The sequence below is a fragment of the Trichechus manatus genome, unplaced genomic scaffold, assembly GCF_000243295.1.
Source record: "Trichechus manatus latirostris isolate Lorelei unplaced genomic scaffold, TriManLat1.0 scaffold00140, whole genome shotgun sequence".
Classification (NCBI taxonomy): Eukaryota; Metazoa; Chordata; class Mammalia; order Sirenia; family Trichechidae; genus Trichechus; species Trichechus manatus.
Window position 1 is genome coordinate 1,405,887 of NW_004444076.1, and position 12,750 is coordinate 1,418,636.

Consider the following 12,750-nt stretch of genomic DNA (forward strand, 5'->3'; position numbering starts at 1 on the left):
CACATTTCCCCTCCCCTAGCTCATTTCGCACGACGCAGCGGTTGGGAACACAGACATTTTCGGAGCTGGAGCTGCCACTGCCTCCGCCATTTTGTGTCTGTGGAGAAAGAAGCTTCTGTGGCGGCTGGAAGTGGACGGAGATCACCCGTGAGACGGCGGCGTTTCATACCCGAGGTTCCCCCTGTGTCGTCCCCCAACCCCCCTCCGCGGTCAGCATGTGGTGAAGCCGGAGCCGCGAGAGACCCGGGGAAAGGAAGAGGAGTCGGAAGGGAGGCGGGGTATCGAGAGCGGCTTCAGCTTCAACTGCGGCGGACCTCGGAGGGGGGCCGCGGCGCAATGTCAGAGCAGACGCCGGCGGAGGCCGGTGCTGCGGGGGCCCGGGAGGACGCCTGTCGGGATTATCAATCATCGCTCGAAGACCTGACCTTCAATAGCAAACCGCACATCAATATGCTGACCATTCTAGCCGAGGAGAACCTGCCCTTCGCCAAGGAGATCGTCTCTCTCATCGAGGCCCAAACCGCCAAGGTTTTTATACACCCCGCAGCCTCCTATTCTTCTAATACTCCCTGATTTTAGTGTCAGCCTCATCCCAGGTCTCGCTTCCATCCAAAGGGGGACAGCGTTCCGCCTCTCCAACCCTCCCCCTTCCACTCAGGCTCGGTCTTTGGCCCAGGCTTCGAGCCTGGGCCTCTCTTTCGGGGAGGGAGCGGGGAGGATAAAGGGTGGAGTCCCACTTCCGCTTACCAGCTCCCTATTTAGGCCACCGCATTGTATACCCGACACACGCACGCTTTGAATAGAGCCCTTTGGGTTGGGGGAGACTTAAAGGTAGTTTGTGCTTTGGGGAAGTAAGAGTTAAAACAAACCATTTGAATCTCCTGGGAGGGTGGGGAGTGGTTCTTATCCCATTTTCCCCCAGTGCCCTTTTGGATAATTGTGCTCTGTGGGTTGGAAGGAGGTGAAGGGGGACCTGGGAGCGAGCTGCCGGTGGGTGGGAGTAGGGAATTGGCCCCGAGTGGAGCAGCCGCCTGTTAGGAGCCCAACATGGCGCCTGAAAAGCACATGATGCGAAAGGGAAGAGAGGAGAATCCATTCCCTGCCAGCCAGGCAGCTGCTCACACCCGTCAGCCCCATTTTGGGGTGGGGGCGGCTAGATTATAACTTCTATTCTCCTATTAGAGGGGCTGACTTGCCCAAAAATATTGGGAAATTGGGGTTGAGGGTGGGGTTTGGGTGGTGGGGAAGAGATCTTATCCAACCTGTAGGTGGAGAACTGGCCCAGTGGGTAACAAGTACTTCTAGTTTTTTGAAAAGTTCAGTCCCTCTTCCTCTTCCTTTTCTCTTTTTCTCCCTTCCCTGATAGTGAAGGCGTGCATTTCTTCACCCCTTTATAAACGTGGTGTTCTGCCACCCTATATTTCCCTGTAGTCCTCCTCTTCTCTGTGGATTCATTGTGGGAGTGATATGTCATTTAAGTAAAGTTATTGTTAAATTTAGTTATAATTTTTAATAGCTTCCCATTACTAAGTTTTAAGTTATTTTTCAAGCTTGTACTTATGGTTTAGTTTTTCCTAGTTAGTGATTGCAAATATTAGGATGAGCCTCCTTTTAGCAGAGTGAACCCCTTTTAAAAGGCCACTTTAACAACAACCACCAATATATTGTTTAGAGGCGGTTTCTGTCTAGTGTAAAACTGAGTGGTCTGATTCTTTAATAAATGGTTTTGAAATGTGTGACTGGTATTATAAAATTTGTGAATAAAACATATAAAATATGTATTTGTCTTTTTTATTTACCCTTGTAAGGTGTAGAATCTGTTTCCAAGATTTATTTTTATCTACGTGGTTGTGTGTTTTAAACAAAAGTCTTTAAGTGACTTGGGTTCATTCTTCTTTAGGTTCCAGCCACTCTTTTGGGTAAATCTGTTCACAAGATACACGGTTTCAGGTAGTCCTTTCTATATCTTAATTTAAAGAGGACAAAAACTGAGGTTTTTTTTTTTAAGTGCCCAACAAGTTTATCATGCTCAGTCTGACTATATTGAAAATACAAGTCTTCACCTTTTCCTCTGAATGTCCATGTGAAACAGCTGTTGTTCTTTTTTAAAAGTATGAGATTTTAAGAAGGAAGTGTTCCTCATACTCCACATCCTTTTAAGTGATGTCACAAACATGTTGGACATGAAGACTTAAATAATTTTTGCTTTGTTGAAGGCTTTAACTTTACATTAAATTACTTTTTTTCTGGAACAAAACCATTTGTTTTAAAGTAATATTGATTTAAAAAAAAATCTAATTAAACCCTTTATTTTGGGGGATGATTAATATTCCACAGAACCTAGTATTTTATGGCTCAGGTTGTCCCTCAGAACAGTTTCCTTGCTGGTTTTTAATGGATCCAGAACACCTTCGAGAACTGAAAACTAAATGCTGAATATAATGACCACATTAAAACTTGTATTTGTGTATTGCCACACAGTGGTGAAAATAGGTGGATATTTGCCGATAAAAGCTGAAATTTATTGGCACACTTTTCTTGGTTATTTTTGTAAAGCCAGATTGAGGAAAAGATGTAAACGTCACTTTGGGAAATTAATCGGGATTGGGGTTGAGGGTGAGGGGTGGGATTTTCCCGCATTTGGTAGCAAACTGGCTTGGTTTTGTGTTTCTGGAGGCGAATGTTTGTGTCCTTACTCTAGCATCTCAGCATTACTAAACTTAAGGATTCACACCTAATTTTACTCCTCCCATGAGGCAGCTGTAGCAAAAAAAGAATATTATATATAAGGACATCACTTGTACAATAAAAGATCAGCCTACTGAACAGATTTCTAGTTTTAAAAAAACCCTGTTTATATTCATAAGTACAACAATGACTAAAATGGTGTAAAACATGACATGGTGAGGGTAAATACACAGTAATAAAGCATTTGACATGTTGGTACTTAATAGTTTACCCACATGCAGTGGCCTCGTAAGCCCTTTTATTAGACAGTATGATAAAATTTTTCATACAAAGTGATTCAAAGGTTCCTATAGCCAACTTTCATTGTAAAGGTGCTATCAGAAGCAAGAGCACTTCCACACACTTGTATGGGCAATTGGTTTTGTGAAATATGGCATTGTGTACTCCAGAACTGTGAGCCTACCCTAGCTAAAGGTAGCTATGGGTAAGTGTTGTTTGGGGTTAAAATTCCTATACACATGGGGTGGGTAAATAGGGATAATTTAAATTTCTTTGTTTTTGTTTTTTTAAATCATGATTGCTCCTGTGGAGTGAGAGTTGACACTTAAGTTTATATGGTGTGTCTTAATGCTCCTGAACAAGTCTGTGAACCTGCTGATGCTTTCTGGAAACTTGCTGTGCCTTCTAAAAGCCAGTGTTGGGTAGACATTTTAGTTGAACTGGGGCAACATTTTTATGCTTTGGAAAGGGCTACCTGTATCAGCATCACCACACTGGCTCTGCACAAGTTTAGAATCCCTGGTTTGTGCATGTCAGAGGAAAAATATTTCGACGGAGAGTCCCTGCTGTGAAGAAACTCTTCAGGACAAATCCTGGTTTCCAGAGTCAAGTTCAACCTGGTTTACATGACGCAGCTGCTGCTCCATCCAGTTTTTCTTGTATAAGTAACCAGCTTGCACCTTCCTGCATGTTCACGTGCAAGTTTAAAGTGTTTTGCCATTAACTTCAGATGTGAAGTGTACTTAATTTCTTTGTTCATTTGAATTATAGGGAAGTAATCCTAATGATTTTACAGGTAACAAAAGCTTCATAGACTGCAACATATAAAAATGCCTATGGAAATTAGGTTTCTGTTAGAGTTTGAAAACTTCATGGAGTCTAGGCACACCATTTTAAGTTAATATAGGTCACAAAGCTTACACCTGGGTTACAGAAAATAATTGTTCTTTCCCCCAGACCCCTTCCACTTTGGTCACTTTAAAACACAGATGTTTTTACCAGGTAAACCTGAAATTCCATTAAGTGTTAAATGAGTGTACTAGAGGTTATAGTTTTTCTTCTGGTAATTCTGAGTTTATTTTATATGCTCTACAAAAAACATTTTAAGAGATGAGAATTTGAACACTTAAGTTTCATAAAGAGTATTATCAATTCAAGAGTGTTTAGTATCAACCAAAAATAGAGGTCTGTATTATAGGTTTTAAAACTCACTTTTGAAAGTAATTTTTTGGTGGCAATTCGTTATACTAAACTTCTCAGTTTCTTTTTATTACTTCAGGCTCCTTCCTCAGAGAAGCTTCCTGTTATGTACCTCATGGATTCTATCGTGAAAAACGTTGGAAGAGAGTATCTCACTGCCTTTACTAAAAATCTAGTTGCAACATTTATTTGTGTGTTTGAAAAGGTATATATACATTTAGAAATATTTGCCTTTTTAAAAAAGTGTGTTCCTGATTAAATAAATATTTGCCTTTGTGTTGGGTTTTCTTGGGTGGTGAAATGTTTGATTCTTTTGGACATTTATTGTCTCTCAAGTACCATTTCAAAGGAAGTGACTAAAGTTAGTGGTTTATGTTAGATTTTTTTAAAACAGATTCTACAGGTTTTATACATTCAAGAATAGACAGGTGTGCTGTTAGAATTATTTGTGCTTTTTTAGTTTCAATTGAGTTTTTTCATTTGATTGACAATCTGTTCCATCACTAGAATGTGAGCAAAAAGATCTGAAACTATCAAGATTACTAAAATTTCATTATTTAAACTTCTGGTGTTAGAATGTTGAATATTCCTGTGGGCGGTAGGGAGCATAATACTCCAGTGTGTCGCAACCTGTGATTGATACGTGAAACTTCTGTTTTTTTTTTTCCAGAAATGTTTCCCTTTTTGTTACTTTGTTCAAATATGTTACATGTGCATGGTGGGCCAGTTAATTGCTTTAGGTTGTTATTAGAAATACCACCTCCCCCTTAGTGTTTAGAAGAAAGATTTGTTAGTTTCTATACCTAGAGGTTGTAAGTTTCTTCCGTAACATTGTATCTGGTTGTGCGGTTAATACAGTATTAAGTTGAGGAAGACGAGGGGTTTGCTGAGGCAATTCTCTGCCTGTCAGGCTTTATCTTTCACACTGAGCAAAAGGGTATTTATGAGGTATTTACATTTAAAGAGTCCTTTGTAGCCTAATGTAAATAATTGGTGGTAGTTCTTATATTTTAGTAGATGCACCTGTTGTGTCTGGAGAACTCTTAAACAGTTGTCAAACTTGCAGAATTGGGATTCTTTTCAAAGAAATAATTCAGTATCAGATTTTACTTATTAGAACAGAAAATGTCTAGTTGCTACTTGAGTGATTTTTTTCCTCAAGTTCTTAAATATGCAGAAGAAATTTGGGAAACTTTCAGATAGCATAAAGGAACTTGCTAATAGTGTATAAACCCTGTTTTCCTCAGGCTGTATTCTAAGGAGAAGCCAACTTGGCCTTATAGAAGTTGGGGGAGCTTAAGCAACTTCTTGGTTTCATTTTCAGTATATTCAAATTCATTTGAATGTTTGGTAGAATCTCTTACTGGACCATAACACTGCAGCTGATGAAAATGACCTTGTAGTAAATAATTAAGGAATCGAATACAGTCAAGGCTTAATCTAAATTTAGTTTTTCCAAGTGCCAGGTTTCTCTGATGGCTAATTATTTTTAACAGACCTTATTGTGCCCATCACAAGAGTAAGTGGGTGAATTATATAAAACTAAAGTTCATGAGTGGCTAAGATTTTGGGAATTACAATAATTAAAGTATCTTCCACACTACAAATTCCTTATTCGTTGGTACCAACCATACTGTATTGCAGAAGATTGGTTAGGGAGATGATTTTGTCTTAATTATAACTTTGTGCTACCATGTACATAATAAAAATTTAAGCCATCAGGTAAACCATTTCCTAGTGTGTTTTGTATTTTTGTCCAGAGTAAGAGAATATTAGGATTATTACACCAAGCCCTAAAATGTGGAAACATTTTGTATTTTTAAAAATACAAAGATTTGCCTATTTGCTTATTTGCATGAAAGCTAGGTGATAATGACTCAAATATTCTAATTTATCTTTTTTTTTTTTTTGAAGGAGAAATTTCTTTATTAACTTCAAATTTGCAAACTGAATATACCTTTATTAAATCATGACTATTGTATATATTTATGAATGGTTAGTATAGTTCTGTATGTGAAGTCGAGCGGTGATCTGTGTACTTTATACTTAATATACAAAACATTCTATAGTAACTTAACAAGCCATAGAATTGTTCTGTTGTTCTAGGTGGATGAAAATACTAGAAAAAGTTTATTTAAATTACGTTCCACATGGGATGAAATATTCCCTTTGAAGAAACTTTATGCCCTGGATGTGAGAGTCAATTCATTAGATCCTGCTTGGCCTATTAAACCTCTGCCCCCCAATGTGAATACATCTAGCATCCATGTGAATCCTAAATTTTTAAATAAATCGGTAAGTTTTAATGTGAATGGTATATAATAGTTTTAACTATCAAATTTTGGCTTCTCTAAAATTTCCTGCCAGAAGGGAAAAATATAAGAATACTCAGTTAAATCAGTTAAATTTTAAAATATTTATATTTGTTTTTCTCAGATTCACAGTTCATTAAAAATATATATTCAGCTTGTTTAGGTATTATGTAATATTCTTATCTGAGTTTTAAGTTCCAGAATGAGGTTTTCAGCATGCTTTAAATTGGCCATTTATGGATAGTATTTAATAGTTAAGCTAATAAATTTTAGTTAGCCCTTAGCTTTCTTTTAAGCTATGATACATTTTTCTTAAACAAATTACTCTTTTCTTATAGCCTGAGGAGCCTTCAACTCCTGGCACAGTGGTCAGTTCCCCTAGCATCTCCACTCCTCCAATTGTTCCTGATATACAAAAGAATCTTACCCAAGAACAACTAATAAGGCAGCAGTTACTGGCAAAGCAAAAACAGTTGTTAGAACTTCAGCAGAAAAAACTGGAGCTGGAGCTGGAACAAGCTAAGGCACAACTGGTAAGTAGAAGAGATTTGGTATTTTATTTATTTTCAACCTGTCTTCAAATAGGGAAGTAATTTTTGTGTTTGAGTTGTGTTAAAATAATATTTTAATTTTCAAGAGTATATTCTTTATCCACTCATTTCTTTTGCAAATTATGGTGTACTTATTAGACTAACCCTGGTGGCGTAGTGGTTAAGAGCTATGGCTGCTAACCAGAAGGTCGGCAGTTCGAATCCGCCAGACCCTCCTTGGAAACTGTATGGGGCAGTTCTACTCTGTCCTGTAGGGTCGCTATGAGTCGGAATTGACGGCAACGGGTTTGTTTTTTTTTTGGGTATTAGACTAAATTTTTATATCCTTATTGCTCAGCTCATGAGCATAAACTGTACAATATTCTCTGTCACATACTTTTCTATTAGATTAATGTGTTATAAGAGAGCACCTTAGTTTGTATGACAATTATACCATGTGGACTTAATATTTCAGTCCCAAGATGGTGTGTTGTGGTGAATGTTTTTGCATAGTTTTTAATGTGTTAGGAGCTTATGCTTAATGAGCAGAAATCAGGCTTTTAGAATTATATGGAAGAAAAGCCATCACAAAATTAAAGAGGCTGGGAAGATTATGTATTTCCATACATGGGTGGTGTTAATACTAAGTTATTTTACTTAGTACCTGAGTGTTTTTGGGAGTGAGAAGGCACAGGAAGGCACACTCTTACAATTTCATTGTCAGTGACGCTTTTGGGGGAGCTGAATTTCATGACATAGAATTTAACTAAATGACTCTTTGACTTGTGCCGCTGGAATGTAGTGACTTAGCAGTATTTTAGGAGCAATCTGGCTTAAAGTCCTAAGTAATCAGGAAGAGGGAAGATTTTTTTTTTCATTCTGTCTAAGAATTACATTGTAAAACCCCAAAGTACTAATAAGTACTGGTTAGAAATAATGGGCCATGTAAGTACATGTACTTTATCTTCTTTTCATTGCATTCTTCACTTATACATTAGAAATATACAATGTAAATAAAGTAGTGAGTAAATGGATTTATCAAATAAATAAAGCATTATATTTTTGTTTTCAATTTCTTGACAATCTGTGTTTTTTACAGTATTAACATGAACATTTATTTTGTATTTCAGGCTGTTTCTCTTAGTGTTCAGCAGGAGACATCCAGCTTAGGTCCTGGATCAGCATCCAAATTACATGTTCCACAAATTCCTGCTATGGCAGTTAAAGCTCCCCATCAGGTTCCTGTGCAATCTGAGAAAAGCCGTCCATGCCCATCCTTACAAATTCAGGATTTGAAAGGAACTAACCGGGATCCCCGCCTTAATAGGATGAGCCAACATTCTTCTCATGGAAAAGATCAAAGTCACAGGAAAGAATTCCTAATGAACACATTGAACCAATCTGATGTTAAGACAAGTAAAACTATACCCTCTGAAAAACTAAATTCATCCAAGCAAGAAAAAAGTAAATCAGGTGAAAAAATAACCAAGAAAGAACTTGATCAATTAGATTCTAAATCTAAATCTAAATCTAAATCACCGTCACCTTTGAAAAACAAATTATCCCATACGAAAGACTTGAAAAATCAAGAATCTGAAAATGTGAGGGTGTCTGATATGAGCAAAAGAGATCCAAGATTAAAAAAACATCTTCAGGATAAGACCGACAGCAAAGATGATGATGTAAAAGAGAAGAGAAAAGCTACGGAAAAAAAGGATAAAGATGAGCACATGAAATCTTCTGAACATAGACTGATCGGGAGTAGAAATAAAATCATAAATGGCATTGTACAAAAACAGGATACAGTAACAGAAGAATCAGAAAAACAGGGGACAAAACCAGGAAGATCAAGTACTAGGAAGCGATCAAGATCGCGATCACCCAAGTCTCGGTCACCAATTATACATTCCCCAAAGAGAAGAGATAGGCGGTCACCCAAACGAAGGCAAAGGAGTATGTCTCCAACTTCGACGCCCAAAGCTGGAAAGATTCGCCAGTCAGGAGTTAAGCAGTCACATATGGAAGAGTTTACACCACCTTCCAGGGAAGAAAGAAATGCTAAGAGAAGTACTAAACAGGATGTTAGAGATCCAAGGCGAATAAAAAAGACTGAAGAGGAACGACCACAAGAAACTACAAATCAGCATTCTACAAAATCAGGCACTGAACCAAAGGAGAATGTAGAAAACTGGCAAAGTTCTAAGTCTACCAAAAGATGGAAATCTGGTTGGGAAGAAAATAAAAGGTATGATGTTACATTTTTAATCAAGTAGAACAATACATACATTTGAAAAGATAAGTATTAATTTAAAAATTGGATAATGTTTATTGGGTGCTATGATTAGTACTTTATTTTAACATTTAATTCTTACAACTCTGTGGGTTGAATACTGTATTCCTATTTTATAGATAAGGAAACTGAAGTTTAGAAAGGGTAACTATTCTACTTAAGGCTGTACATCCAGGACATTCAAGAATCAAGAGTTCATATCTGGTTTTCCTGACTTCAGATCTTGTGTCTTACTCGTTTAATTACCTTTCATGGTTACATATAGCTAATTTAACCAGATCTTTTGAAAAGGATTCCTAAATATGGTTCTGAGTATTTTTAAAAAACATTTTGAAGTTTAACGTACTGCTTTTATGGTTTCAGCTTACAACAGGGTGATGAACATAGTAAGTCTCCTCACCTAAGGCATAGGGAAAGCTGGTCAAGCACTAAAGGAATCTTGTCACCTCGAGCCCCAAAGCAACAGCATCGATTAAGTGTAGATGCCAATCTTCAGATTCCTAAAGAGTTAACTCTTGCGAGCAAAAGAGAATTACTTCAAAAGGTAGTTACTATGATTAATTCCGTGTAATCATTATCTGATTTTTGTTTCTCTTTTGTCTCGTTTTTTTAGAAGTACTTTTTATATATTAAAATATTTACTTTTCTTTTATCACCCCTATGCAGACGAGTGAACGCTTAGCATCTGGTGAAATTACACAGGATGAGTTCCTTGTTGTTGTTCATCAAATTCGACAACTATTTCAGTATCAAGAAGGTAAACATAGATGCAATGTACGGGATAGTCCTACAGAAGAAAATAAAGGTGGATTAAAAAAGAAACCTCTCTTATCTGATGCTGAATTAACCTACTATGAACATAAAGCAAAACTGAAAAGGACACAGGTTCAGCATTCATTTCCAAGACTTGATCTCTTAGATCCTGATATTTTTGACTACCCTTTGACTGATGCCTTGTTGTCTGGAATAGAATGTGAGCCATCCAAAAGTAAACATGCAAGTAGGAATAGTGGAGCACAGTTTGACAGAAAAGAACAATTTAGTGAAAGAGCAAGACGTCTTTCTCCTATATCTGGGAGTCGTACTTATGCTGAGAATCTTTCACCCCATGAGGGCCGGAGAAGACATGACGAGCAAGTCTCTGCTAAAGGTAGAAAAAGTTAAATCAGATTATGCCTATTGAATCACACAGCAGTGAAGGGAAAATGGACAAGCTAAGTGGGGATGGATTTTTGTGACTGTTCAGACTTTGTTTTTTGTTTTGTTTTTCTCTCTAAGGAAAGGGAAGGGAAGGGAACTAATATTTATGAGGCCAACTGTGGATCAGGAACTTTATTAGGTTCTTTATATATGTAATCTGATTTAATCCTCACAACAACCAAATGAGATATATATTATCCCCATTTTACAGATAGGAAGCAAGACTAGAGAGATTAAATAACTTGCTCAAAGTTACAAAATTAATAAGTTGATAGGATGGGGATTTTTACCCAGGTGTGTCTGACTCTAGAGGGCATCCTTTTATCTACTGCTTGATGCTATCTGTCTTTTCCTCCCCCTCTAATAAAGTGAGATAGTTATATGTTTGATTTTTGATAAACATTTACATGAATATAGAAAAAGATTGAAGATAATTTGATATAAATTCAGATATAGGGAAAATAATTTTTTTTTCTTTTTATAAGGTGTACGAGAAGAGCAGAGATCTCCATTCAACGATCGTTTTCCACTTAAACGACCTAGATATGAAGATTCAGATAAACCATTTGTAGATAGCCCAGCATCAAGATTTGCCGGCCTGGATACAAATCAGCGACTTACGGCTTTAGCTGAAGACAGACCATTATTTGATGGACCTAGTAGGCCGTCGGTAACGAGAGATGGCCCAACCAAGATGATTTTTGAAGGACCTAATAAATTAAGCCCTAGAATTGATGGACCTCCTACACCAGGTTCTCTTCGGTTTGATGGGTCATCAGGACAAATCGGGGGAGGAGGCCCTTTGAGATTTGAAGGACCGCAAGGTCAGCTAGGAGGGGGGTGTCCTTTGAGATTTGATGGTCCTCCAGGACCAGTAGGGACACCTCTGCGGTTCGAAGGGCCAATTGGTCAAGCAGGAGGAGGTGGTTTTCGGTTTGAAGGTTCCCCTGGTCTGAGGTTTGAGGGTGCTGCAGGTGGTTTGCGATTTGAAGGACAAGGGGGCCAGCCTGTGGGTGGTCTCAGATTTGAGGGACATCGTGGTCAACCTGTGGGTGGTCTAAGGTTTGAGGGACCGCATGGGCAGCCTGTAGGTACTCTTAGATTTGACAGTCCCCGAGGTCAGCCTGTAGGTGGACTTAGATTTGAGGGGGGTCATGGTCCATCAGGGACTGCAATTAGGTTTGATGGACCTCATGGTCAGCCGGGAGGTGGGATCAGATTTGAGGGCCCTTTGCTACAGCAGGGGGTTGGAATGAGGTTTGAGGGTCCCCATGGTCAGTCAGTAGGTGGTCTGAGATTTGAAGGCCAACATAATCAACTTGGTGGGAACCTTAGGTTTGAGGGTCCACATGGTCAGCCAGGGGTTGGGATCAGATTTGAAGGACCTTTAGTCCAACAAGGAGGTGGAATGAGGTTTGAAGGTCCTTCTGTACCAGGAGGTGGCCTGAGAATTGAAGGGCCTTTGGGTCAAGGTGGTCCAAGATTTGAAGGTTGTCATGCTTTAAGGTTTGATGGACAGCCAGGTCAGCCATCACTTTTGCCAAGATTTGATGGATTACATGGACAGCCAGGGCCTAGATTTGAAAGAACTGGTCAGCCAGGCCCACAGAGGTTTGATGGACCACCTGGACAGCAGGTTCAACCAAGATTTGATGGTGTGCCTCAAAGATTTGATGGTCCACAACACCAGCAAGCATCAAGGTTTGATATTCCTCTTGGTCTTCAAGGAACACGATTTGACAATCATCCTTCACAAAGACTTGAATCAGTATCATTCAATCAGACTGGTCCGTATAATGATCCACCTGGCACTACTTTTAATGCCCCATCCCAAGGACTACAGTTCCAAAGACATGAACACATATTTGATTCACCTCAAGGGCCAAATTTTAATGGACCACATGGCCCTGGAAACCAGAGTTTCTCAAATCCCCTTAACAGAGGTTCTGGACACTTTTTTGATGAAAAGAATCTTCAGAATTCTCAATTTGGAAACTTTGGCAATTTACCTGCTCCATTAACGGTAGGAAGTATCCAGGCATCTCAACAGGTAAATTTGTTATTCTAAAATCATGTTGTATTTTTAATGTTTTGAAGGTTTGAGGAAGGTTTTCAGAAGATTATTGTATAGATTGGAAAGACACTTTTAATCTACTCCAAAACCCCACATTGTAAGGGAGTGGGATTTGCAACCTAAACCCAAAGCTGATCTTCACCTTTCCAGGATCCAGGGAAGTCAATCTTATCTGTT

At 38.6% G+C, this 12,750-nt stretch overlaps 1 protein-coding gene across 2 annotated transcripts in view; it reads left to right on the forward strand.

Moving 5' to 3' along the window:
* The window catches only part of PCF11 (PCF11 cleavage and polyadenylation factor subunit), a 24,526-nt gene continuing 11,776 nt past the window's right edge, over positions 1–12,750 (forward strand). Inside the window, exons 1-8 of one of the 2 annotated variants that reach the window (XM_023739763.1) lie at positions 1–528; positions 4,247–4,372; positions 6,274–6,462; positions 6,818–7,012; positions 8,140–9,254; positions 9,663–9,843; positions 9,966–10,449; positions 10,985–12,549. In XM_023739763.1, the coding sequence (XP_023595531.1) occupies positions 337–528; positions 4,247–4,372; positions 6,274–6,462; positions 6,818–7,012; positions 8,140–9,254; positions 9,663–9,843; positions 9,966–10,449; positions 10,985–12,549 (4,047 nt within the window). In that variant the 5' untranslated portion in view covers positions 1–336. The remainder of the gene's footprint in view (positions 529–4,246; positions 4,373–6,273; positions 6,463–6,817; positions 7,013–8,139; positions 9,255–9,662; positions 9,844–9,965; positions 10,450–10,984; positions 12,550–12,750) is intronic. The other variant, XM_004385496.2, reaches the window with a different exon arrangement.